General features: G+C 53.2%; 1 protein-coding gene across 2 annotated transcripts in view; it reads left to right on the forward strand.

Annotated features, from left to right (window-relative positions):
• The window catches only part of LOC149521880 (guanylate-binding protein 3-like), an 86,649-nt gene that overhangs the window by 33,942 nt on the left and 25,291 nt on the right, over positions 1–27,416 (forward strand). For both annotated transcript variants that reach the window (XM_089772589.1, XM_089772588.1), the window contains exons 2-6: positions 11,363–11,575; positions 11,717–11,844; positions 14,450–14,559; positions 16,033–16,238; positions 22,902–23,144. In XM_089772589.1, coding sequence (XP_089628715.1) covers positions 11,383–11,575; positions 11,717–11,844; positions 14,450–14,559; positions 16,033–16,238; positions 22,902–23,144 — 880 coding nt within the window. In that variant the 5' untranslated portion in view covers positions 11,363–11,382. The remainder of the gene's footprint in view (positions 1–11,362; positions 11,576–11,716; positions 11,845–14,449; positions 14,560–16,032; positions 16,239–22,901; positions 23,145–27,416) is intronic.

Consider the following 27,416-nt stretch of genomic DNA (forward strand, 5'->3'; position numbering starts at 1 on the left):
ACACAGGATCAGAAAACAACAAGCTCCCATTCAATACCCCACATGGCTCCCTTTCATACCAATTTCTGGGGCCAACACCCCCACCTAGGGGTGCAGCAGCGATCTGGCTGCTTCCCTCCATTTCGGTAATGTGACACTCCATTCTCTCGATTATTTTTCAAAAGAACATGATTGCAGTCTGGACATAATTGAAGATTTTTTCAGAGAAATGGCCATTTTTCTGAGAGAAACTGTCGTGTAGACATACCCTCCTCTAGATCTGCTACCAGTGATCCTCCTAATGCACCCTAATATGCCATTAGTCTTCTTGGCTAAAAAGGGTGCCCTGTTAACTCCTCTCCATCTTCTTATCCACTGTAATCCCCAAGTCATGGGAATTCTCATCAATTCCTGATCAACTTCCTCCGAGCAATGGCTAAAGTGGCCACCTACAAGACCAGAGGGAGGAGGTTGGCTGAGAGGGTCTCTTGTGACTCTGGGACCTTTCCGTGATGCTTTGTTCATCCACACATAGAATCATAGAATCATAGAATAATAGGACTGGAAGGGACCTCGAGAGGTCATCGAGTCCAGCCCCCCGCCCTCAAGGCAGGATCAAGCTCCGTCTACACCATCCCTGACAGATGTCTATCTAACCTGTTCTTAAATATCTCCAGAGAGGGAGATTCCACCACCTCCCTTGGCAATTTATTCCAATATTTGACCACCCTGACAGTTAGGAATTTTTTCCTAATGTCCAATCTAAACCTCCCCTGCTGCACTTTAAGCCCATTACTCCTTGTCCTGTCCTCAGAAACCAAGAGGAACAAATTTTCGCCTTCCTCCTTGTGACACCCTTTTAGATATTTGAAAACCGCTATCATGTCCCCCCTTAATCTTCTTTTTTCCAAACTAAACAAGCCCAGTTCATGAAGCCTGGCTTCATAGGTCATGTTCTCTAGACCTTTAATCATTCTTGTCGCTCTTCTCTGTACCCTTTCCAATTTCTCCACATCTTTCTTGAAATGTGGCGCCCAGAACTGGACACAGTACTCCAGCTGAGGCCTAACTAGTGCAGAATAGAGCGGCAGAATGACTTCACGAGTTTTGCTTACAACACACCTGTTGATACAACCTAGAATCATATTTGCTTTTTTTGCAACAGCATCACACTGTTGACTCATATTCAACTTGTGGTCCACTATGACCCCTAGATCCCTTTCCGCCATGCTCCTTCCTAGACAGTCGCTTCCCATCTTGTATGTATGGAACTGATTGTTCCTTCCTAAGTGGAGCACTTTGCATTTCTCTTTATTAAACCTCATCCTGTTTACCTCTGACCATTTCTCTAACTTGCTAAGGTCATTTTGAATTATGTCCCTATCCTCCAAAGAAGTCGCAACCCCACCCAGTTTGGTATCATCTGCAAACTTAATAAGAGTACTCTCTATCCCAATATCTACATCATTGATGAAGATATTGAATAGTACGGGTCCCAAAACAGACCCTTGAGGAACTCCACTTGTTATCCCTTTCCAGCAGGATTTAGAACCGTTAACAACAACTCTCTGACTACGGTTATCCAGCCAATTATGCACCCACCTTATCGTGGCCCTATCTAAGTTATATTTGCCTAGTTTATCAATAAGAATATCATGCGAGACCGTATCAAATGCCTTACTAAAGTCTAGGTATATGACATCCACCGCTTCTCCCTTATCCACAAGGCTCGTTATCTTATCAAAGAAAGCTATCAGATTAGTTTGGCATGACTTGTTCTTCACAAACCCATGCTGGCTATTCCCTATCACGTTATTACTTTCCAAGTGTTTGCATACGATTTCCTTAATTACCTGCTCCATTATCTTCCCTGGGACAGAGGTTAAACTGACCGGTCTATAGTTTCCTGGGTTGTTCTTATTCCCCTTTTTATAGATGGGCACAATATTTGCCCTTTTCCAGTCTTCTGGAATCTCCCCTGTCTGCCATGATTTTTCAAAGATCATAGCTAAAGGCTCAGATACCTCCTCTATCAGCTCCTTGAGTATCCTGGGATGCATTTCATCAGGACCTGGTGACTTGCTGACATCTAACTTTCCTAAGTGATTTTTAACTTGTTCTTTGTGTATCCTATCTTCTAAACTTACCCTCTCTCTGCTTGTATTCACTACGTTAGGCACACCTCCAGACTTCTCGGTGAAGACCGAAACAAAGAAGTCATTGAGCATCTCCGCCATTTCCAAGGTCCCTGTTACTGCTTCTCCCTCCTCGCTAAGCAGTGGGCCTACCCTGTCCTTGGTCTTCCTCTTGCTTTTAAGGTATTTATAAAAGGTCTTCTTGTTTCCCTTTATGCCTGTAGCTAGTTTGATCTCATTTTGTGCCTTTGCCTTTCTAATCTTGCCCCTGCATTCCCGTGTTGCTTGCCTATATTCATCCTTTGTTAGTTGTCCTAGTTTCCATTTTTTATATGACTCCTTTTTTATTTTGAGATCATGCAAGATCTCCTTGTTAAGCCAAGCTGGTCTTTTGCCATATTTTCTATCTTTCCTACACAGCGGAATTGTTTGCTTTTGGGCCCTTAACAACGTCCCTTTGAAATACTTCCAACTCTCCTCAGTTGTTTTTCCCTTCAGTCTTGCTTCCCATGGGACCTTACCTACAAGTTCTCTGAGCTTATCAAAATCTGCCTTCCTGAAATCCATTACCTCAATTGTGCTGGTCTCCCTTCTACCTTTCCTTAAGATCATGAACTCTATTATTTCGTGATCACTGTCCCCTATACTGTCTTCCACTTTCAAGTTCTCAACTAGTTCCTCCCTATTTGTTAAAACCAAATCCAGAACAGCTTCTCCTCTGGTAGCTTTTTCAACCTTCTGAAACAGAAAGTTGTCTCCAATGCAGTCCAGAAACTTATTGGATAGCCTGTGCCTCGCTGTGTTAGTTTCCCAACATATGTCTGGATAGTTGAAGTCTCCCATCACCACCAAATCTTGGGCTTTGGATAGTTTTGTTAATTGTTTAAAAAAGGCCTCATCCACCTCTTCCATCTGGCTAGGTGGCCTGTAGTAGACTCCTAGCATGATATCACCCTCGTTTTTTACCCCTTTTAGCTTAACCCAGAGACTCTCTACACAGCTATCTCCTACATTCATCTCCACTTCAGTCCAAGTGTGTACATTTTTAATATACAAGGCAACCCCTCCTCCCTTTTTTCCCTGTCTGTCCTTCCTGAGCAAGCCGTACCCTTCCATACCAATATTCCAATCATGCGTCCCATCCCACCAGGTTTCTGTAATACCAATGATATCATAGTTGTATTTATTGGTTAGCAATTCCAGTTCTTCCTGCTTATTACCCATACTTCTCGCATTTGTATATAGGCATCTAAGATACTGATTTGATCTTGCCTCCCTGTTGTGCCCTGACCCTCCTTTCTCCTTGCCATTATAGGCCGTAGTCCCCCCCATTTCCAACCTATCTCCCAGTCCCGCACATTCAGCACTTACCTGTGGGCTTTGCTCACCTGCCCCCGACAAACCTAGTTTAAAGCCCTCCTCACAAGGTTAGCCAGTCTGTGTCCAAACAAGGCCTTCCCGCTCCTGGAAAGGTGAACTCCATCTCCGCCAAGCAGTCCTTCCTGGAAGAGCACCCCGTGATCAAGGAAGCCGAATCCCTCCTGGCGACACCATCGTCGCAGCCAGGCATTCACCTCCAGGATGCACCTCTCTCTGCCCGGGCCCCTACCTTTGACAGGAAGGATAGAAGAGAATACCACCTGCGCTCCAAACTCCTTCACCCGTACTCCCAAAGCCCTGTAGTCACACTTGATCCGCTCAGTGTCACACCTGGCAGTATCATTTGTGCCCACGTGGATGAGTAGCATGGGGTAGTAGTCAGAGGGCCGGATAATCCTTGACAATGCCTCCATAACATCTCGGATACGGGCCCCTGGCAGACAGCATACCTCTCGAGATGAGCTGTCAGGGCGACAGATGGGTGCCTCCGTTCCCCTCAGAAGAGAGTCTCCAACCACCACTACTCTACGTTTCCTCCTCGCAGTGGTGGCAGGAGACTGCTCAACCTTGGTGGTGCAAGGCCTGGTCTCCTCCACTGTGGGGGGTGACTCCTTGTCTCCTGCTGAAAGTAAAGTGTAACGGTTATGTAACAACACAGAGGGAGGGTTAGGAGCAGGGGTGGAACACTGCCTGCTGCCGGAAGTAACCAGCTGCCAGTGCTCACCCTGCACCACTGCCTCCTCCATAAGTGGCTGGTCAACAGTCCCACATCCTAGGACAGTGACCTCCGTGGACTCCACAGGAATACTGTCCAGGAATTCCTCATGGCTTCGAATGCTCCTCAGCCTGGCCACCTCCTCCTGTAGCTCTCCCACCTGCCGCCTGAGAGATTCCACCAGCAGGCACCGTTCACAATGGTTGTCTCCCCCAGCCTGGAGATCACTCAGTGGGAATTGCAAGCCACAAATACAGCAAGACCACACCAGGACCTGGGTAGAGGCATCCATGCTCAGGTTCTCTGTCTGGATACAGGCACAGGTGGAGGAGACAGGAGAAGTACTGGCACAAGCGCTACGGGTCTTCATCACCATCAGTCACTCCCTCTGCCCAACTCCCTCTTCAACTCCCCTGTCTGCAGTCCCCTGTCCGCTTCGCTCTCCTGGTCGCACTGCTCTGGCTTTTTAAAGCCTGCTTGCCTAGGTCAGGCCTGCCCCCTTCTGAGTCACACAGGGGAAGGCTGAGCCTGAGGCTAATCAGAGGCAATCAAGGGAACAATGGCAGGCTCTCAGTCCCAACTGCCACAGAAGCTGAAACTGAAACTGCTAGCACTCCCTGGAATCAGACTCAATTCACACTTCAAACTGTAAAATTCAAACAGTCAGGCACAGACACACACTCACACCACAGCTTGTACTCTCACCGGGTAGCCTCTTCGGCGGTGGGGTCGCTTTGCTCTCCCTCTTCAACTCCCCTGTCTGCAGTCCCCTGTCCGCTTCGCTCCCCTGGTCGCACTCCATCTGGGCAGAGGTCCTCTTGGTGGCATTTGCTTGACACCTTGGACTAGCTGTGGGTCCTGGCAGGGTTCTCTGCTCAGTGTTCCCTTCCCATTCTCTTGTTTGGACCATTTTGGTTGTCCCCCATAATCAGTTGCATTCCTGGGCTCAGTGGATCCTCCCCAAATGTCGGGGGGAAGGGAGGGGAGTCCTTGTAACACTTCCTTGCAATCCAATAAGACCCTTCTCCTCCAGCCATCTCACCTGACCCTGGCACAAGGGATAACTGCCCCCGGCAGGAAGAATGTCTGGCCTGCTTGGGACACGTCTGTCAAGTGGAACAGGAACAGGAACGGGCATGCTCTGAAAGGGGAAAATAACCAACCAGTGGTAGGTCTGCAAAGAGCCGTGTGAGCCAGAGCTGGCTGGGACTGAGCTCCAGAAACTCCAGGCTCGGCCATTCCTGGCCCCAAACTCTGCACTTACCGTGCCGGAGATGTAAGTTTAAAAAAGCCGGTTTGCTGTGCTGGGACGTGAGCTCTCCCTGCCGTTCTCAACACAGCTGCATCCACCAGGGCTGTAGCCAGGGCAGGGGGAGGGGCAGCTGCCCAGGGTGCAAACCAGCAGGTGGTGGGAAAGTGGGGCAGACAAACGCAATGTTTGGGGTAGAGGCCTGTAGTGGAATTGGGATCCTGGGAGTCCTGTCACCAAACCGTCCCCATGACACCCGTAGCTCTGTGACACCCGTAGCTCTGTGACACCCGTAGCTCTGTGACACCCGTAGCTCTGTGCTGCTGGTCGTGGTGCTGCCTTCAGAGCAGAGCACCCAGCCAGCAGCTGCTTTTCTCTGACCACCAAGCGCTGAAGCAGGGCAGCTGCCAGCAGCACAGAGCTCAGGGCAGGAAACCACGTACCCAGCCACCTTTGCTCCTGTGCTGCTGCCTTCAAAGCTGGGGATTCATGTTGCCCGCAGCATGCAGGACGGTTGCGTCAGTCCCACCCCTGCACCACCTCTGCAACACCCGCTGCCACCTGCGCCTTGTGCCCACTGCTCCAGCCGTAGGGTTGTAGGACCCAAGGGATCCTGGTCCCACAGCCACAATAGCAGGAGCAGCTAGAAACTCGGGGGCGGGCGGGTAGGAGTGGGGATTGTGGGAGGAAGGGAGCAGGAATCCAAACCGTTCTGTGCAGGTGCCAGCAGGGTTCACGATCTAATCACTCACCCTGGGGGGTAAAATGCCTCGGGATGGCGCTGGCAGCAGAGGGCGAGTTGCTTCGTGCACAGGAGAGACTCAAGTAGCAGCGTTCACCATTCCACTGCCACCGCCACGTCATTCAGCTGCCAGTGAGAGGTCCCTGGGCGCTGTTGGGTGACACGTTAGTGTCAGCGCGTCACACACCAACTACCAGTTGTGGTGGGATGAGGAGCGTAATTACTGTGTGCCACAGAGTCACAAGGTCAGAAGAAGTCGGGGCAGAAATTCTGGGTGTGTGTGGGGGGGGTGCTGTTGCATCTCCAATTTTGCCCAGGGATCCCTTCCCAGCCCCGCTTATGGATTCCTGCCTGCTGGCCTTGCCCATAGCCTCCGTTGCCAGACCTGATGCAGGGTCCTGGCTTTCAGGCTTCTGACCAGGGCTCCACTTCCAGACCCGTGCTCAGGGCTTTGCTGCTGGCTTCGAGATTGGGGTTCTGCCTGCCACCCCCTCCCCACTCACTGCTCCTGTCCTGAGCCTAAGCTGAGTTGTGGTTCCTGCCTCAGCCTCCGTACCCCATATGGGTGCCCCCAGAGAAACAGCACTGGCCAGGCCCTAGGTCGGAGGGAGGCAGACACAAGTCAAAGGGCTGGCTATTGGCACAGGCTCACAGGCAGGGCGCCTGCTCCTCGCAGTGCTGAAGTCTGGGGAGTGGAAGCTAGATCCCAAACCATCCATCTGCTGGAGGCTCCGCCCTTTCCATGCATCACCTCCCCACCTCTAGAGAATATGACAGCGAGTCTCTCCTGAACCAAGACGTTTTGTTGAGGCAATAGGCATCATTAGTGTTTGTGAGAATGTCAACAGCTCAGAAGAAGATACAGTCTCTTTTATTTGTACCAGGTAAATGTGAGAGGAAGCTGGGTGGTGAGGAAGCGGGAAAGGACTCAAAGACTGAAAATGACCCCAAGAAGAATGTAACACGTACAAGCTAAAATACACTATGAAGCACATTCCCTTATTCTATTTTCTGCAATATCGTAACAAATGCTATTGAGAACTGATCTGAAAAGGGTGGTATTCTGATGTAATAGAGCAGGCGTAAAGTAATATTTTACAGTACATTGGAGAAAGTGACTCTGTCTCCTCCTCAATGGTAAGTATCAGGAACACCGTATTCAGCATGCGGCTTCCTCATATCATAATCTAAAATCAGGAAATGTTAGTTTGTGCCAGGAAAAAGGGCTGTGCTTGGAAGCGGATTGCATGTCCCAAAAGCAGCTGAGAAGAGACAGAAGCACCCGACACGTGTGAGCGGCTGGCTGGGTGTGCCCCTTCCCCCAGTCCAGGAGTGCCTGAACACCAAGCATCCCACCCATTAAATATACTTGTATAACATGCAAGCAAAAAAGTACCCTTTAAAACTTTCCCTTATTGTATCTGCTTTGTTTTCAATATTTCTAACAAATGTTACTGATTCCCGATTTCACTTAAAAAGATGGCAGTTTGATGGAAACTAGCTGGTTGTTAAGAAATAGTTTACTCTATATCTAAGAGCATCTACCTGGCTATTCAAAAACTCCCCCTAATTTGTAAGAGTGAGGACCATGAAATTAGGTATACAGCTTCCTCATATGATAGCTTAAAGCGAGGTAGTGGTTGGTTTGTGTCAGGGAAATAGGATGTGCCAGGAATGGAATTGCTTCTCACAAAATCAAACTGAACAGAGAGAGAATGAGTGATGCAGGTGAAAGGGGATTTCTGAATGTCCTGGTGGTGAGAGAAGCACCTCAGCAGCCCAACACTGTGGAATTTAATTTCAGAAAGGGGAAAATGAGGAGGTTAGTTAAACAGAAAGTAAAAGGTACAGGGCCAAACGTAGAATTTCTGCAAGGTGCATAGAAAGTTTTCAAAGTCACGATACTAGATGGTCAACTTAAAGGTGTACTCCAAATTAAAACTACAATACGAAAATTAAAAAAATGCCAGCCAGCATGGCTTAACAGCCAAGTAAAAGAAGCAGTGAGAAATAAAAAGGCGTTGTTTGAAACATAGAATTGAAATCATGAAGAGGAAAATAGAAGGAGCATTAACGGTCTCAAATATAGTGTAAACATATAATTAAGAAGGCCGAACAGTAATAGCAATTTTTGTATGTACATGAGAAGTACAAAGCCTGCTAAACATCAGGTAGGGCCACTGGACAACTGAGATGCTAAAGGAGCACTCGGAGATGAAAAAGTCATTGAGCAGAAGCTAAATGACTTCTTTGCTTCGGTCTTCATGGCTGAGAATGTTAAGGAGACTTCCAAACCTGAGCCATTCTTTTAGGTCAGAAATCTGAGGAATATTCCCAGATTGAGGTGTTATTATAAGACGTTTTGGAACAAACTGATCAATGTAAGAGTTACAAGTCATCAGGACCGGACAGCATTCACCCAAGAGTTCTGAAAGAACTCAAATGGGAAATTGTGGAACTATTAACTGTGGTTTGTAACCTGTCCTTTAAATCAGCTTCGGTACCGAATGACTGGAAGATGAAGTACAAATCTTAAATGAGCCAAAATGTTCCATAGAATCTCTGTAGATAGTAATTCCTTGCTCCAAAAATAAGAATATAGCAGTAGGGATATATTACCGACCATCTGATCAGGACAGTGATAGTGACTGTGAAATGCTAAGGGAGATTAAAGAGGCTACCAAAATAAAAATCTCAGTAATAGTGGGGGATTTCAACTCTCCCCAGACTGATTGGATAAACATCACCTCAGGATGGGATGCAGAGAGAAAATTTCTTGATACCTTAAGTGACTGCTTCTTGGAGCAGTTGGTTCTGAAACCCACAAGGGAAGAGACTATTCTTGATTTAGTCCTCAGTGGAGTGCAGGATCTGGTCCCAGAGGTAAATATAACTAGATTGCTTGGAAATAGTGACCATAATATCATAAAATTTAACACCCCTATGGTGAGAAAAACACCTCAGCAGCTCAACACTGTAGCATTTAATTTTAGAAAGGAAAACTACACAAAAATGAGGAAATTAGTTAAACAGAAATTAAAAGGTGCAGTGACAAAAGTAAAATCTCTGCAAGATGCATGGAAACTTTTCAAAGACACCATAATAGAAGCCCAACTTAAATGTATACCCCAAATTTAAAAAACCCAGTATGAGACCCCCAAAAGTGCCATCGTGGCTTAACAACCAAGTAAAAAAAGCAGAGAGAGATAAAAAGACATCTTTTAAAAAGTAGAAGTCAAATCCTAGTGAGGAAAATAAAAAGGAGCATAAACTTTGTCAAATTAAGTGTAAAAGTCATACATATAGTAGCCCAATGTCTGTGACTCTGTAACGCGGTAGCGTTACGTGTTGCCTCTGGGGGGCGCTGTTGTCTCCGCTGTGGTGGTCAGCTGACTTCTGTGCCGCTCAGCTGGGATGCTGCGGGGGAGCCCAAACGGCCTCTTGCTCCCCTGTGGTGGCCCGGCTGAGTGCCGCAGAAGTCAGCTGAGTGCCACAGCTGAATGCGAAGGGGAGTGGGGCGGTGACGTGCGGCGTGACAGCGGCTCCAAGCCCCGCCCCCTGGCTGTGCACAGGAGGAAGGTGGGGGAACAAGGGGGAAGGTGGAGGTGGAGGACAGCTGGGAGGCTGCAGGATCAGTGCTGGGCTGAAGGGAAATGGTGCAGGGAGGCAGCTGGAGCTCATAGGCAGCCGCTCAGCCGGGCTGCTGCGTGGGAGCAAGCGGCTCAAACAGCCGTTTGGGCTCCGCGCTCCCCACGCAGGAGGAGGAGGAGAAGAGAAAGAGAGACGGAGAGAGGCAGGAGACGGAGGAGAGCTGAGAGAGATGGGGGCGGCAGTAGGAGGAGGGGAGAGAGCGAGAGATGGAGCGAGAGACCAGAGGCTCAGGAGAGAAGACCGAGATAGAAAGGGAATAGGATGTGGAGAGACTTGAAAATCCCTTTTCATGATGGGCTCATTGGCTAATCTATTAAGAAAAGCCAGAAAGGAGTTTGAAGAACAGTTAGCCAGAACCTCAAAAAGTAATACCAAAATATTGTTACATACATCAGAAGCAGGAAGCTGGCTAAACAACCAGTGGGGCCCTTGGACGATCCAGATGCTAACGGAGCACTCAAAGATGGTAAAGTCATTGCAGAGAAGCTAAATGAATTCTTTGTTTCAGTCTTAATGGCTGAGGATATTGGGGAGATTCCCAAACCTGCGGCATTCTTTCAGGGGTACATCTAGATTACATCCCTTTTTCAAAATAGGGATGTAAATTAGACACATCGATAATGTAAATGAAGCAGGGATTTGAATTTCCTGCACTTCATTTACATAATGGCAGCGGCTTTTCTTTCCCCGCAAGCGGCTTTTTGACCCCCCCGCCCCGCGTTGTTTAGATGGAGATGTTTTGAAAATAAAGCCCCTTTTCGAAAGTTCCTGAAAACCTCAAAAGAGAGAGATCTTAGAGTCATTGTGGACAGGTCTCTGAAAACATCCACTCCGTGTGCAGCAGCAGTCACAAAAGCAAACAGATTGTGAGGAATCGCTACAAAACGCACACTGCTATCTTTGCATTTTACGTATCTTTTTCTGATACTTTTGTCAGAAGACTGGGCCACATTTTGGAAAAAAACCTTTTTCAAACGCCCCCTTCTTCCTCGTGGAACAATGCAGGGGCTTCCAAAAGAGCGCAATTGCTCCTCCGCAAAAAAAAGTGGAAGAGCAAACGCGGTCCCTAGACACGGTGGAGTTTTTTTGGGAGACCTCCAGTATCCGTCTAGCCGTACCCTTGGAGGCGGAGAGGGAGCTGGGGAAGGGATTGTTCTGCACTTCCCAGTGAGTGTCTGATGTTACGATGCTGCTTTCTCTCTGCATCGCCGCGCAACTGAACCGCTGTGTGTCTGGGAAGCACTCTGCTCCCTGGGGCTTGTCCTGCCTGGTCTTACACTCAGTGAGGGAGCTGCTTCCCTGGGGAGCTGGGGTCCCCTCAGACCTGCCCCCCTCTGCCCTCTCCCTGGGGATCCCTGCAGCAGGTCTGCCTGGCTGGCTCAGTCTGTTTTCTGGAAAAGCGGCGAGGAGTCCTGTGGCACCTTATAGACTAACTGAAGTGTTGGAGCATCAGCTTTCGTGGGCAAAGTCCCACTTCGTCAGATGCACTTCGTCTGTTTTCTGGGTTGCAGGTCGATCCCGCTCACAAACGATGGCCCCAGGGTGGCGCATGGAGCAGCCCGTGTGCCTTATTGAGAGCGACGACAAGGGGGCCCTGCAGGTGAACCCCCAGGCTGTGAAGATCCTGGAGGCCATCGCCCAGCCAGTGGTGGTGGTGGCCATTGTGGGACTGTACCGCACGGGCAAGTCCTACCTCATGAACGCTTTGGCTGGACAGAGAAAAGGTGAGAGGCCTGGGCAGTGGCCCCCCTCCCGCCCCCCCCCCACGTGATTCCCTGCTGCTTTCTGGGGCTCACAGCAAACTCCCTCCCTCAGGCAGCCGTCCTGTGTGTCTGCGTCTCATGGAACCTGTCCTCTCTCCCCAGGGTTCTCGCTGGGCTCCACCGTCCAGTCGCACACCAAGGGCATCTGGATGTGGTGCCTGCCCCACCCCCGCCAGGACGGCCACGCCCTGGTGCTGCTGGACACCGAGGGGCTAGGAGATGCACATAAGGTGAGCTGGCTCTGGTGGTGCGGAGGGAACAGGCGGTACCGTAAGGTGAGCTGGCTCTGGTGGCGCGGAGGGAACAGGCGGTTCCGTAAGGGGAGCTGGCTCTGGCGGTGCGGAGGGAACAGGCGGTTCCGTAAGGGGAGCTGGCTCTGGTGGTGCGGAGGGAACAGGCGGTACCGTAAGGTGAGCTGGCTCTGGTGGCGCGGAGGGAACAGGTGGTACCATAAGGGGAGCTGGCTCTGCCGGTGTGGAGGGAACAGGTGGTACCATAAGGGGAGCTGGCTCTGGCGGTGCGGAGGGAACAGGTGGTACCATAAGGGGAGCTGGCTCTGCCAGTGGTACCGTAAGGTGAGGGGATGCCTGCGTTGGTAGGTAAGCTCAGTGTTCACCTCCCTGTGGCAGTTTCATTTGCCCTCGAGTCCCAGGGGCACCTGCTCTTTGCTCTTCTGCAGGAATCGGGGCCCTCAGGGGGCTCAGGAACATGCACAAGTCACTGGTGCGGGTAACACCCGTGTATCCGCGCACTAAGCCAGACCCCCGCGGCGCAGCGGCCCCAGGGCACCAGGGCAGGATCCTGCCCTACAGCCGAGATGGAAACATGCTCCCTGTTCTGCAGCGACTCTTCCGAGTGCCCTGAACCCCCCCTGAGGGGATGTGAGGCCTTGGGAGGGGCGGCCCTGCCTGGGGAGCGGGGTCCAGGGGATGATCCAGACCTGGTGGGTTTGGCCCAGGGGGCCGAGCTACGGGCCTCTCGTGTACGAGGGGAGGCCTGTTTGGTGGCTCTGACAGTGCTGGGGGCTTTGCACCCTCCGTGCACCATGGCTGGAGTCTCACACACTGACGTGATCTGCGTGAGACTGAGCTCAGCTCATGCCCAGTCCCCCTGCCTCTGCGGATCAGAACGGCTGGAAAGCCAGGGGGGTGAGTCAGACGTACAACCCAGCTCTAGAGGAGCTGATGCGCTAGAGCCAGGCACCTGTGCATGAACCGCAGGCAGGGTCCCAGCCAGCCCACCTCAGAGACCGTGTGGCTGCCGGTCATGGATCCAGAGCCGCCCCAGGAGTGGTGCCTGTGAGTCCTGCCCTTGGCAGCCTCTGTGACAGTGCGAGGTGCCCAGGTCGTGGCTCTCCGCCTGGGTCCTGCCCTGGGAGGCTGGGCCTGAGACCAAAGCGAGCGGTTTCTGAGCCGTTACTTCTGCGTGCTGCAGTGCTCAGGCAGCCTCAGGTGTCACATTCCCAGCACGGCGAGGGAACAGCATCTGGGCAGTAAGGAAAAGGCTCCAGGGAGCAGCAGCACCCGAGGGAAATGGAGCCGCCTGCCTCTCTGGCTGTGGTCAGATCCCAGCTTTTACAGCAGCCCCCTCGCTGGACCCCCTGGGGTCAGGCCTGTCCCTCCCCCACCCGCTGGGCGCTAGTTGGGAGGGGGGAGTCTGGAGAAAACGCCAAACTCACGTGGCCCCTTTGAACCTGAAGGGATGTTCCCTCCACCACCGCGGCTCCAGAGAAAGCAGGCAGCACACAGGGGAGAGGAGACCTTGTAACGTTCGACTCAAGCCCCCCCGACAGTGTCCACGGCCCCTTCCCAGCCCTGTGGGAGGAAACCCTGGCCCAGCGCTAACTGTGCTGGGCCAGCGTCCCACGGTTGATTCAGGGAGAGGAGCCGACGGGCCTTGGGCACAGTGGGGTGGGACCGGCTCCTGGAAGGGGTGGGCCCCGGGTGGAAGGGGCAGTGCCGGGTCACAGCCAGCCCGCCCTCTGTGCTCTCCCCTCAGCCCTCAGAGTCACACCGTGCACACACCATGGCGCTCCAGCCGTGGTAGGGGCAGCGTTCGGGTGCTGTGGACCTTTGGGTGGGTCCCGGGGCTCAGCCAAAGGAGCTGAATGATTCTGGGCGGGACAGCAGAGGCCGTGACACAGGCTCTGGGGTCTGGAACCCGCAGACCCGCCTCAGGTGGCTCTCGGGACAGCCCGGGTCCTGCCCTGGTGAGCGGTTAATGGGACAGGCTGGCACTGCCAGCAAAGCCCAACCCTGGCCCCTGCCGACAGACCCAGCCCAGCGCTGGCGGATGGGGAGGGATGAGAACGGCCAAAGTCGAGAAAGGAGCTTCTCCCTGGGACCCTCCTGCCAGGTGGCGCCAGCAGCACCCAGGGCCGGGCTGGGCATCTCAGTGCCCCTGGGCAGCCATGAAACACAGACCAGCGGGAGCCCCCAGCCCGTAACCCGGGCTAATGACACACCCCTCCTGCCGCCCCGGAGAGGCAGCGCCCCCTTCACAGGCACCGCGCCTGGCGCAGGAACAAACTATAGTGAGAGAGCAGCCCCCACGTTACTCAGGCCACTAGCAGGGCTGATAACCACAGACCTGGGGGCAGGGCACACACCCCAGGGTGTGTGGGGCGCCTGGAGCCCTTCTGCACCTGAGGGTGGCAAGCTAGCAGCCAGCCTGCTCCCTATAGAGCCTGCAGCCCGGTCCACTGCAGGGTCCCCCATTCCCTCCTGCTGCACGGCTGGCCGGTAGGAGCCTCTCTCTGCGTCCCACTGGCAGGACACACACACACGAGGAGCCGCTCTCACCCAGCCCCTGCTCCCCCTGTGCCCCTTTCCCCAGGGCGACCTGAAGCACGACACCTGGATCTTCACGCTGGCCGTCCTGCTGAGCAGCACCCTGGTGTACAACAGCAAGGGCACCATCGACCAGGATGCCATGAGCAAGCTGCAGTATCCTTCCCGGCGGGGGGCTGCCTGGGGCTGGGGGAGGCTGCAGCTGCTGCTGCTGGGAGGAGGGGGGGGTGGTCCAGGGTGTGTTGGGCCTAGTAGGTGGGGTCCAGGGGTCTGTGCAGGCCCAGAGCCATCCCCCAAAAGCGGGTGTTTGGGCTTCCCCATAATGCCCACCCGGCGTCTGCTCGGCCTTCCCCGCGGCCCCCCCCTCACCGCTCTGGAGAGAAGTGACTGGTCAGAGCGGGGTGGGGAGTCACTGAGTGACCCCCCCCCAGGTACCCCTGGGGCTGTGGCAGGTTCTCACCCTGAGTAACTGGGGCGGGGGCAGCCCCGGTGTCAGATCGTCAGAAGCGGCTGGGCCTTGGCCCCAGGACCAACTGACACGTGAGCCCGGGAGAAAGAGGACTGGGGGGATTGAAAGGAAAAGTGTCTCCTGTTCCCAACACCGCCCCAGGCGACGCACCCTGAGCCCCTCCCTCCCTCCCGACCTCTCCTCTGCTCCCCTGGGCGGGGCAGAGCCTGCCGTGGGGGCCTCTCCTCACCGCCCTGTGGGGGGAGCTGTGGGGGGAACCGTGAGGACAAGCCGGGGAGCAGCGGGAGAGCTGCAGAGGGTGCTGGGCAGGGAGGGGGCAGCTCCGCTGGGAGGAGCCGTGTGGAGACGTTCCAGTGACAGCAGAGCCCGGGCCAGCCCTGCCGCCACGACAAGCCCTGAGCTCGTCCAGGGAGGGTTGGGGCAGAGACCCAGCCTGGGCTGGGCACCGGGAGGGGCAGGAGGCTGACGGAGGCTGTTTCAGCCAGCAGGCCCCAGCGAGTGAGGGAGGCAGGGAGCGCACAGCCGGCTGTGACAGGGAGCGGGGCCGAGAGCAGGGGCCCCTATTGTGGGCTGGAGAGCCTGGTGCACGCTCGTCACGGGGGGATGTCCTGTCCCATGGGCGGGAGCCAGGCAGGGGACCAGCAGGGAGCCCCACAACCTGCTCCTGGCCAGGGAACCACCTGTCTCCTCCTGGCCTCCAGCAGCAACGGGCTGGCGCTGTCCTGTGACACGTCCTGGCCTGAATCCACGTCCGTCGGGGTCTAGACTTGGAGACCCCGTCGTGAGCAGGTCCGGGGCTCAGGGCCGGCTCTAGGCACCAGCAAACCAAGCATTCTGGCCAGCCTCACCGCCCCATGTGGGCCTGCCTGTGGCTGCCCAGGGCAATGGGCGGGGCGCTGGAGCCGGCAGCCTGCAGGAGGAGCATGTTCTCTTGCTACCCCACTCGGCCACCTGGGAACAAGGGTCTGCGCCTCAGGGGAGGATGGGGGGGGTGCGGGCTTCTCCTCACAAGAGCCCCGTGCAGGGCGCACTGGTGGGGCCCAGGCACAGGGTGCAGCCGACACTCAGTGCCTGGCTGGGGCTGGTCTGGCTGCTTTACTCCCAGCCCCTGTCACCAGCATCCCAGGGCACCTGTCTGGATTCCTTAGCTGCCTGGCCAGCTACGTGTCTGAGCTCTCGGAGCACATCAAGGTGAAGGGTGACGAGGCAAAGCAGGAAGAGGAGGAGACTGCGGCTGATACTGAGTACATCAGCTTCTTCCCGAGCTTCATCTGGACCCTGCGGGACTTCACATTGGAGCTGGAGCTGGAGGGGAGGCAGGTGACGGAGGACGAGTATTTGGAGAGCACCCTGATACTGAAGAAGGGTAAGTGCTCGGCCGAGGGTCAGGACAGGATTGCTGGGAAGTGAATCAGGTCCCAGTGCGGAGGGGCAGAGGGGATGGAACTGCTCAGGGCTCGTGGTCCTTTCACAAACGCCAGGGCAGGGACCACCCTGGGGTGTGTAAGGGGCTCGGAGCAACGGGCTCGGAGCGATGGCTCAGGTGTGGACGTTGGCATCTGTGTGAAAGTGGTTCCCGTTAACACTGAGCTGTGGACGGGGGAAGGTTCCACGTGGTGATGTCGTGAGTGTTTGACGCTCACGCGGAGCCAGGCTGAGCTCTGTGCTGACCCACGTCTGGCCTGTGCAGTGACATGGATCTGTGTGTCCGAGCGGCTGTCTGCAGGCGCTGCACAAACATGCTCTGGGGACTCACTTCACACCGAGGTGCGTCCATCAGAGAGTAGGTTCCTCTAAGCTCTGTGTCTCTAGTGTGTTAATGAGTCATGTGGGGCCCTGACAAAGGGTCACTAAAGGCAGGACAGACGACAGCTCCTGCTTCCTATCTGCCCAGGAGGGATGTTACCTGTCGAACATCGCTACTGGATTGCTGAGACTGGATTTGTTCTGAACAGTCCATGCTGACTGTGGCTTATTGCCTTGTTATCTTCTAGCTGCTCACAAACCGATTGATCATTTCTTGCACTGTGTTTCCAGGTACCAAATTTAAGATGGCTGGTCTATGTATTCCTGGATTTTCCTTATTCCCCTTTTTGTAGATGGCGCCATATTTGTCCTTTCCCATATTTGTGATTATTTACTGGTATGTCTAGTTCTTCCTGGTCACTCCCCACACTTCATGCACTGGGATACAGACCTCTGAGATAATCACTGGACTTCCCCTCTGTCCCGGCTGTTCTCTCCTCTGGCTGCAATTTCCCTCCTTCCCCCAGACTCGGACCAGTCCCCTGGTCTCTGTGTTTTTAACGGACCGTGGGCCTTTGTCTCCTGCCCCCACTGACTGTAGCTGACACTCTGCCCCACTGGCTTAGCCGATGTGTATGTGAAGATGCTCTTTCCCTTCGGTGGCACGTGGACCCCATTTCAATTGGTACAGGCCCTTGGCCTGCCCCTGCCACTGCCTGTGCAATGGGATGAGATGCAGAGACTCCTGTGAAAGCCGGGGGGCTCATGCTCTGTGCGGGCTCCGTGTGTGCAGGACCAGGCACAGAGCTGTGGCTGGACGTGCTGTGAAGCAGCTTCATGTTCAGGGCGGCTCTGTGCGGTGACGGACGCCCTGCGCCGCTCCCAGGGGACGCTGACTGGCCCCTGAACCCGAACGCAGACGGCTCTTTCCCTGGGCCACACGTGGGGAGAATCCGTGTGACGCTGGTCGCTAGGGCAGCGTTTGTGCGCTTCCGACGGCTCCCTTTCCACCTGACACCAGCTCTCGTGTGTGCGCCATCCTGTGCCAGACAGCCAGCGCTGTCGCCACGGCAACTGCAGTAGCGCTGCCCCCGGCGCGGTACCACTCACAGCGACAGCAGCAAGAGACGCGCCCGGGCTCTTCCTGCGCCGTGTCGCGAGGCGTTGGGCACCGCAACCGCCCCAGGGCGCCCGATCCCTAGTGGGACAGAGCTTCCTTCCCCAGCACCCGGCTTCCCTACCCATCCCCCCCACCCCCGCTCAGGCTCCCCTCCCGGCCACCTTCTCCCCCCACCACAGCCACTGCAGCAGCCTTCTCTGTCGCCACGAGAGAGTAACGTGGCCCCTCAGGCCCCTCCCAACTCTGCCACAAAGACCCTTTGCCAGCCCCTCACGGGCCCTCCCTGCCCTGTCTGAGCCCCGCCCGAGGCTGCTTCTCTCACCTGCAAGGCCCTTCACAGCCGGCCCCTCCCCTGACCCCTCAGGAACCTGTTGGACCCTGACTCCCCTCAGCCAGTGCTGCCCTTGTGGCATTTCAACACCCCTCCGCCCCTTTCCCCGGCGCTTTCTCCTCTCAGCCACTGCTGTCCCCGCTCTGGACCTCATGTCATATCAGCCCCCCCCACCCCGGGTGTTTTCTCCCAGGCTGCCCCCCACTTGAAATGCTCCCACAAAGGTACCACACCAGCCACTTGTACAGCTCTCCGTGGGCCTATAGACAAACTGGACAGTGGTTCGGTGGCTGTGGTGCAGAAACCACTGCTGGTGATGCTGAGTGGTAGTGTCTCACGTGGGCTCCCTAGTCTGACTGTCTCTGGCTGCAGTGTCTTGTCTCAACCTGAAACAAAAGACAGGACTTTGTAGCACTTTAAAGACTAACAAGATGGTTTTTTTGGTGATGAGCTTTCGTGGGCCCACGATGAGCCCACAAAAGCTCATCACCTAATAAACCATCTAGTTAGTCTTTAAAGTGCTACATAGTCCTGTCTTTTGTTTCAGCTACACCAGACTAGCACAGCTACATTTCTATTACTTGCGTCAGCCTGAGATCTCCGGAGCAGTGATTAGCTTTTTGTTCAGTGTTTGTGTGGGGCCTAATGCCACAGAATCCTGGTCCATGCCTGGGTTCTAGGTGCTGTAGTAACACAAAGAACATCAACAGTGGCTGTGAGATTTCCCAGAAGGTAAGTGTTTATAGTCTTTGGGTTACCTATTTACTTTTGGCTTGGCTTCTCCATGGAGTTTTCAACAGAAAGCCTCGGAGTTCGGGCTTTGGCTGAAATATTTTCTTCTCAGCCCAGAGCTAGTAGTTTATCCATGTCCCTTTCAACACATTACCTGACCACTCAGATCTTGGTGGGGAATTGAATCCTGCTAGATATGGTGCAAGAGATCGTGCACTTCTTAAAAGTTTGTTTTGGAGTGACTGAAAGTGCATGTGCTGTGCATACAAAGCTTCTTGATGGAGGTGGGCTCTCAAACCCAGCTATGTCGAGACTGCAGGCTTTTTCAGGAGAAACTTTTCTGGAAGAGATAGTCCAAAAAAACTTCTTCCCGAAGAGCGTGTCCACACTGTCAAAGCACATCAAAAAGGTTATTTGCTTTTTTGACAGATAGCATTCACACTGAAAGGACGCTATCTCACATGTACGCTGTGACTACTAAGGATGTTAAAGACTAGTCAACTATCCAATAAGCATTTGCTTCTGTATAGGCACTTCCGTGGTCCTCCTTTGAGATGTACAAGAGTGTAGATGTGCTCATAGACAGGGGATGCCATCCTTAGCACACAGGGACAGGGGCCTGAAGTAGGAGTATGGAGGCTGTTTTACCTCTGTCGTTTGCACTGGTGTGGGCACTGCTGGGAGACTGCGTCTGGTGCCCCAGCTCATGAAGGATGTTCATAAATGGGGCAGGCCTCAGTGAAGAGGCATGAGGGTCACGAAAGGCTAGAAAACCTGCCGTGCAGTGACAGAGTCCAGGCGCCATGGAGCTCCCTTGCCAGAGAGGCTCTGGGGTGAGTCGGGGACCGTCTATTTCAGAATGAGCTTTCCCGCCCCAGAGGAAGGTCTGACCCAACCCAGAAGCTGGAAGGGGGCGAGACCATTGCAGCCTGGCAGGAAAGGGGTCAGTGTTCACAGAGGTAACTAATCGCTGGGCAGGTTCCCCAGGGTTGGTGGATTCTCCGTGACCGACACTTTCCCAGTCAGGGCGGCGTGTATGCCCGACAGCTCTGCCCAGGGGTTATCGGGGGCTGCAGGTCAGACGAGATCATCACACTGGGCCTTGGCCTTGGAGTGTGTCCCTAGGGCAATAGTGGGGGCCACCATGGGCTGGGGGGCTCTGCTCCTTGTACCAGAGGGTCAGAGATGCCAAGGCCACTTAGCGCCACTGTGGCCTGACCTCCTGCCTAACGCGCCCATCCACTGGCTGGCTCGGGGCAGCCGCTCCAGCCCCCGGCTTTCAGCCACCTCAGCTGGCCTATGGGTGAGACACATGTGCCTGGAGGTTACCGGGGGTCTGGCACAGGGCAGCAGCTGGGGATGGGCCCTGCACTCACCGCAGCAGCAGCAGGAGGCAGAGTGACCCGGCAGGCTGCCACCCTGTTAGCCGACGGTTAGGACAGTGTGTACATGTGTGTTTCTGAGAAGAGGTTTAACGTTTGTGTTTTTACTGCTAGGACCGGGGTTCCATCGCAGAGGGTAGCCAGCAGGCCAACAGACGTCCCTTATTTATAGGAAGAGCTTATTACACCTAAGATTTTAGCTGCTAGAACACAGGGTTTCTTCGCAGCGGGCAGCCTAGGGAAGGCTGAAAAGTGCCCCAATGGACCTGTCACCTGGGAGTGACACAGATTTAAACGCCCAAGCTTTTCCTATGCCTGTTTCTTTATGACCGGCTGAAGTTTTTTTAAAATTGTGCTTGGTTTTATTACAGCAACTGAAGGAGTTAGGTTAAAACTTAAACTGTTACAGGTTTATTAAAAAAAACTTATAAAAGCATATGGTTACTATGGCTATTGCTCTCTTTCTTAACTGTTAGCAAATACAAATCTTAAAAATGGTTACAAAGCAAATAAAGATAGAAAATAGAAATAATGGTACTAAGTAACAGCTTAATTTTTAAAGAGCTTTAAGTCTATGTGTACACTTAAGACAAAGTACCACATCCAGGTACAATTTTTACCCATTTCTGTGCCTTTTGGCTCCAGCGTGTCAGGCCAGGGCCGGTCTTTCAATTCCTAGGAAAGACGAATACGAGGTGCGCGTCCCCATGGAACCTCAGGAGATCAAACATCTAACCCGACCAGCAGATAGATGGTAGATTGACACTCAGAGTAAATGTGCTGCTGGACCCATCTTTATACCCCCGGGGGGCCGTATTCTTTTTTTTATTTAAGATGCCAAATTGTACTGGTCCATTTTGTGGCGCCAGTTCTTACAAGCAAGTTTCAAGTTAATTTACACTTGCAAGAGAGAGAACTAAATTGTGAGCACTAGACATTTTTTTACTGGGCGAGAGATTCCTCCTCCCGCGGACGGCTGTGTGTTCGTATCAATATGGGTTTGAGTTAAGGGCACTCCTTGGCAGTCTCTTGGTCAGCAATTGGCATATTTCTGTTTACAGCCATTCACGGTCACACAGCCTGGGCCTTCTGCTCTGTGTGCCCTGCATGCTCCAGGCAAGCAAAAGTGGATGTTACAAGGGGGGTTCCTGTCTGGCTACACACCCTCTGCTGCCCAGCTCCCAGACCAGCGCGCTCTGCATCACTGCAGTGGTGAGAAGCGAGCCCTAGCCCCAGTGATGCAGAGTCAATGGGCTGGGAGATGCCAATGGGGCAGAGCTCAACAGGCCACCATGGGGAGTGTGGGGGGGTCCCCACCTGTTGCCACCCCATGCCAGGCTCACGGCAATCCCATGGCTCATGTCAGTTAGGGGAGGTAACTCTGGGCAGGAGGTGCAATGGGGGGCAGGGCGGAGCAGGTATGAGAGGGGGCAGAAGGGAGCAGGGGCAGGGCTTGGTGGAAACGTTGGAGTGAGGAAGGGACAGAGCTGGGAAGAGCAGAGCCTCTGGCAGGGCAGTTCCCCCAGGCCCTGTGCCCCTATGGGGCCAGCCGTATCCCCGAGAATCGGTCTGTAGAATAAGATGAAATCCAGGGAAGACAAGAGGGAAGTTCTGTACTTGTGAAGGCAAAATCTCAGGCACAAATGTGGCAGGTGGACTAACTGGGGAAGCAGCAGAAAGGGGCCTGGGGTATGAGACAGCAGCGTGAGTCCCTGTGTATCTTCAATGGGCAGCAAGTTTAAAACAAATAAAAGGAAGTTCTTTTCACACAGTGCATAATCAACCTGTGGAACTCCTTGCCTGAGGAGGTTGTGCCTGCTTGGACTATCACAGGGTTTAAAAGAGAACTAGATCAATTCATGGAGGTTAAGTCCATAAACGGCTATTTGCCAGGATGGGTAGGAATGGTGTCTCCAGCCTCTGTTTGTCAGAGGGTGGAGATGGATGGCAGGAGAGAGATCACTTGATCATTACCTGTTCGATTCACTCCCGCTGGGACACTTGGTGCTGGCCGCTGTCAGCAGACAGGATACTGGGCTGCATGGACATTTGGTCTGACCCAGTATGGCTGTTCTTGTGTTCTTATGTTTCAAAATATTTATGGGGACTCTTCAGGTGGTGGGTTGGGCTGACCACTAGGCACTCGGGCCTTATGGGCATGTCACCTGCCTCATTATCTTATCCTAGTTTGTCAATCTCATCATCTGATTCTTGCTCTCCAAGGGTATGTCTACACTAGCCCCCTAGTTCGAACTAGGGTGGTTAATGTAGGCAACCGGAGTACAGGTAGTTCAGAATAGGAAGCCTAATCCGAACTACCTAGTCCATGCCGCGTGTAGCCATGGGCACGGAGTCCGAACTAGCTGGCATTTAAAAATGGCAGCGCCCGGCAACATGCAAATGAAGCCCGGGAAATTCAAATCCCGGGCTTCATTTGCAACTCCGGTTGCCTACATTAAGCACCCTAGTTCGAACTAAGGTGGTAGAGTAGACATACCCCAAGTGTTTAGACGGGAAGGCAGGCAGGAACTGAAGGAGCTGAGTTTGGGGTAAAGCCAGAATCGGCAGGGATCTGCCTTTGAGTGACAACAAGCCAGCAGCCAGGATGGGTGGACGGATGCTCTGCTGGGAGATAAAACCATCCTGTTCTAGACTGTTTGAATTCACTTCTCTCTCTCTCTCTGCATTGCTGGCTGCTCCCTTTCCCTCTCGGTGCAGGCCGGACCAAGGAGGTGTTCAATTACAACACCCCACGCCAGTGCATCCGTGAATACTTCCCCGCGCGCAAGTGCTTTGCGTTTCTCCGGCCAGCCAGCGACAAGGAAATGAAGCAGCTGGAGTCGCTCCCTGACAGCGCCCTGCAGCCTGAGTTCCTGGAGCAGAGCCGCAGATTCTGCCAGTACGTTCTCCAGGAGTCGAGGGTGAAGATGCTGAAAGGAGGCCACCCCGTCACCGGGCAAAGTGAGTCATGAGCGGGAACTAGCAAACCAGGGGAACGTCTGTGCAGCCGGGCTGCCCCCTCCCCAGGATAAGGCCGGGAGAGCAGGTCCTCAGGCTCCAGGGACTGACGCGAGGGTAGAATGATCCTTCCAGTCCCTAATGCCACCTCTCAGCTCCATCGGCCGGATTTTGAGGGGGGAGCGGCCCTCCAATCCTGCCCCTCCCCACAGCGCTTAGAGCAGAGGGGCACAGAGAGAAGCCAGATGCTTTGAACAGCCTGGGACTACTCTGAATCTGGTGGGTGCCATGTGCCTGGGGGCCCAGGCAGGGTAGCCCACAGGCTGAACTGGGCAGCCCGTGGGCCGGATCCAGTAGCTTGGTGTACCACTGTAGGGCTTGCCGTGTAGACGGGGGAGGGGAGGTCTGGCCATGGGCCAAGTCTGCAGCTGGTACCTCAGTGTAGCTCTGGTGGAGTCAGTGGGTCCGATCCCCCGGCGATGCAGCCCTGGGGTAAATTGATGTGGCTCCATGGGCTGCAGGAAGCCAGATCCCCCAGCAGTAACAGCGCAGCTGTGTTATCTGAGGGTATATCTACACTACAGCACTATTTGGAATTAACTTAATTGGAAATAGTTAATTCGAATTAAGCTAATTTGAAATAACGCATCTATACACAAAAACTATTTCGAAATAGCACGTCCACACTGAGTGGACCCTGAACAGAAGTTAAGGCTGGCTGGAAGCAGTGCCAGCAGGGTATCAGGTTAGGACCTAGTGTGTGGGGCTGCAGCCTGAAGCTAACTGAGCTCTGTGCTTAAAGAGACCCAACTCCCACCCCAGACAGACAGTTCTCAGGGTTCCCCGCTTGCTTGTTTACCTCGATGAGGGACAGCAAAGCAGTCCTGTCTTGGAGTGCCCTGAGTGCCCGCACTCAGCACATCACAGCACCCGGGCACATGGAGCCAGAGCTTCCCCGGTGCATCTCGTGGGGTCGTTGCCATCAGCCTGGATGCACTTGCTGCAGGCTGCCATCCGGGGGTTCATCAGGGGGCTGTCAGGATCCAGGAGGCCCTGAGGGATAGCGCCTACCCCGAGGAGCCCTCAGCGCCTCCCCAGTCCTCCCCACCGGGGGCTCATGCCCCATTCCTCATTCACATCCTTCCACTTACCCCTCCCTAGCCCCCCTTCCTGATGTCAAATAAAAGACACGTATGTTCAAAAATAGAAACTAGGTTTATTGAACAAAACTGAGGGAGGGATAGACCTTTGGGGAGACTGGGAAAAGGCGGTGGGAGAGGGGAAGAGAGAGGGTGGGAGAAGGGTAGGGGAAACCTGGGAGGAGGGAGCTGGAAGGGGTAAGCAAGGGGAAGAAGAAGGGGGGAAGATCAGGACTCAGGGTTGGGGATCTCACTGGACCAGCCTGACTTTCATGTAAACCTGCTCCTGGGTTCGCATGTGGCCTTTGGTGGCCAGACTGGCAGCTATCCTGCCGTAGACGGCTGCATTCCTCTGTCTAGTGAGATCATGGATGTTGGTGGCATCCCCCCCAAACCTGTATAAGGTCCATGATCTCCACCCTGGACCAGGAAGGCTCCTGCCTTCTCTAGCCCCTGTCAGGCTCCCAGGGAGCGGTGGAGGGCTGGCTGCCAGTGGCTTGCTGGCTCATGTTTTGGGACCACTGGGTCAGGGGCCCCGGTGGCCACTGCGGGCTCTGGGCTGACAGGCTTGGAGGTGGCACAGGCACTGTGGCCAGGGTCTACCCCTTTAATAGCTCCGGGGCTGGGGGAGAGGAGAGGAAGTTTTCCTGGTTGTGCCCAGAGTGGTCACCAGGGCTCCCTGGGAAGGGCTGGAGGCCCCCTATTTCGAATTAAGTGTCTACACAGCATAAGAACATAAGAACGGCCGTACTGGGTCAGACCAAAGGTCCATCTAGCCCAGTATCCTGTCTACCGACAGTGGCCAGCACCAGGAGCCCCAGAGAGGGTGGACCGAAGACAATGATCAAGCGATTTGTCTCCTGCCATCCCTCTCCAGCCTCTGACAAACAGAGGCCAAGGACACCATTTTATCCCCTGGCTAATAGCCTTTTATGGACCTAACCTCCATGAGTTTATCCAGCTTCTCTTTAAACTCTATTATAGTCCTAGCCTTCACAGCCTCCTCTGGCAAGGAGTTCCACAGGTTTACTACGCGCTGTGTGAAGAAGAACTTTCTTTTATTAGTTTTAAACCTGCTACCCATTAATTTCATTTGGTGTCCTCTAGTTCTTCTATTAAGGGAACTAATAAATAACTTTTCTTTATCAGCCCTTTCCACCCCACTCATGATTTTATAGACCTCTATCATATCCCCCCTCAGTCTCCTCTTTTCTAAACTGAAAAGTCCCAGTCGCTTTAACCTCTCCTCATATGGGACCCGTTCCAAACCCCTAATCATTTTAGTTGCCCTTCTCTGAACCCTTTCCAAGGCCAAAATATCTTTTTTGAGGTGAGAAGACCACATCTGTACACAGTATTCAAGATGTGGGCGTACCATAGTTTTATACAGGGGCAGTAAGATATTCCGAGTCTTATTTTCTATCCCTTTCTTAATAATTCCCAGCATCCTATTTGCCTTTTTGACCACCGCTGCACACTGTGTGGAAGTTTTCAGAGAACTGTCCACGATAACTCCAAGATCCCTTTCCTGATTTGTCGTAGCCAAATTAGCCCCCATCAGACTGTACGTATAGTTGGGGTTATTTTTCCCGATGTGCATTACTTTACACTTATCCACATTAAATTTCATTTGCCATTTTGTTGCCCAATCACTCAGTTTGGTGAGATCTTCTTGGAGTCCCTCACAGTCTGCTTCTGTCTTGACTACCCTAAACAGTTTTGTATCATCTGCAAACTTTACCATCTCACTGCTTACCCCTTTCTCCAGATCATTTATGAATAAGTTGAAAAGGATTGGTCCCAGGACTGACCCTTGGGGTACACCACTAGTTACCCCTCTCCAATCTGAAAATGTACCATTTATTCCTACCCTTTGTTTCCTGTCTTTTAGCCAGTTCTCAATCCAAGAAAGGACCTTCCCTCTTATCCCATGGCCATGTAATTTACACAAGAGCCTTTGGTGAGGGACCTTGTCAAAGGCTTTCTGAAAATCTAAATATACTATATCTACTGGATCCCCCTTGTCTGCATGTTTGTTAACCCCTTCAAAGAACTCTAACAGATTGGTAAGACAGGATTTCCCTTTACAGAAACCATGTTGACTTTTGTCCAATAAATTATGCTCTTCTACATGCTTCACAATTTTCTTCTTTACTATTGTTTTGACTAATTTGCCCGGTACTGAAGTTAGACTTACCGGTCTGTAATTGCCAGGGTCGCCTCTAGAGCCCTTTTTAAATATTGGTGTCACGTTGGCTACCTTCCAGTCATTAGGTACGGAAGCCGATTTAAAGGAAAGGTTACAAACTACAGATAATAGCTCAGCAATTTCCCATTTTAGTTCTTTTAGAACCCTTAGATGAATGCCATCCGGTCCCGGAGATTTGTTAACATTAAGTTTTTCTATTTGTTCAAAACCTCCTCTAATGACAATTCAAAATAGCACTTAATTCAAAATAGCTATTTCGAATTCGGTGTTACTCCTCGTAGAATGATGTTTACCAAATTCGAAATAGGGGCTCTGCTATTTCAAATTTATTTCGAAATAGCGGTTTGCCTGTGTAGACGCTATTAAAGTTAATTTGAAATAAGTGCTGTTATTTCCAATTAACTTTGTAGTGTAGACAGACCCTGACTGAAGAGAGAAATGGGAAAGTGCCCAAAGGCCATGTACAGACTCGGGCTGCTCTTCAAAACTGTGGGAAGGAGACAGGCCCCGTCCCTTAAGGAGAGTTAGTTAACAACCTCCTCTCTGGGGCTCCCAGCCCTTCTCCCTGTTGTCAGAGTAGTGGGGGTGATGGGGAATTTGGGAGCAGTGGAGCAGTGACAGAGCAGTGATATGCAGTGGTCAGAGCAGTGCTGGTAATGGGCAATGTGGAGCAGTGACAGAGCAGTGGTGTGCAGTGGTCAGAGCAGTGCATCTGATGGGCCAAGAGGAGCAGTGACAGATCAGTGCGGGTGATGGGCAATGTGGAGCAGTGACAGAGCAGTGGGGTGCAGTGGTCAGAACAATTTTCACCATTCGGGGAGTTTCTCAGTGCGGAGCCGTGAGCTGAGCCGGGGTTTGGATACAGTGACAGCGAGGGGCAGTCCATGTGCTAGCTGAGATCAGGGCCCTTTGTACCTGGTGCTTCGC

The sequence above is a fragment of the Pelodiscus sinensis genome, chromosome 22 (assembly GCF_052426305.1).
Source record: "Pelodiscus sinensis isolate ZL-2025 chromosome 22, ASM5242630v1, whole genome shotgun sequence".
NCBI lineage: Eukaryota > Metazoa > Chordata > Testudines > Trionychidae > Pelodiscus > Pelodiscus sinensis.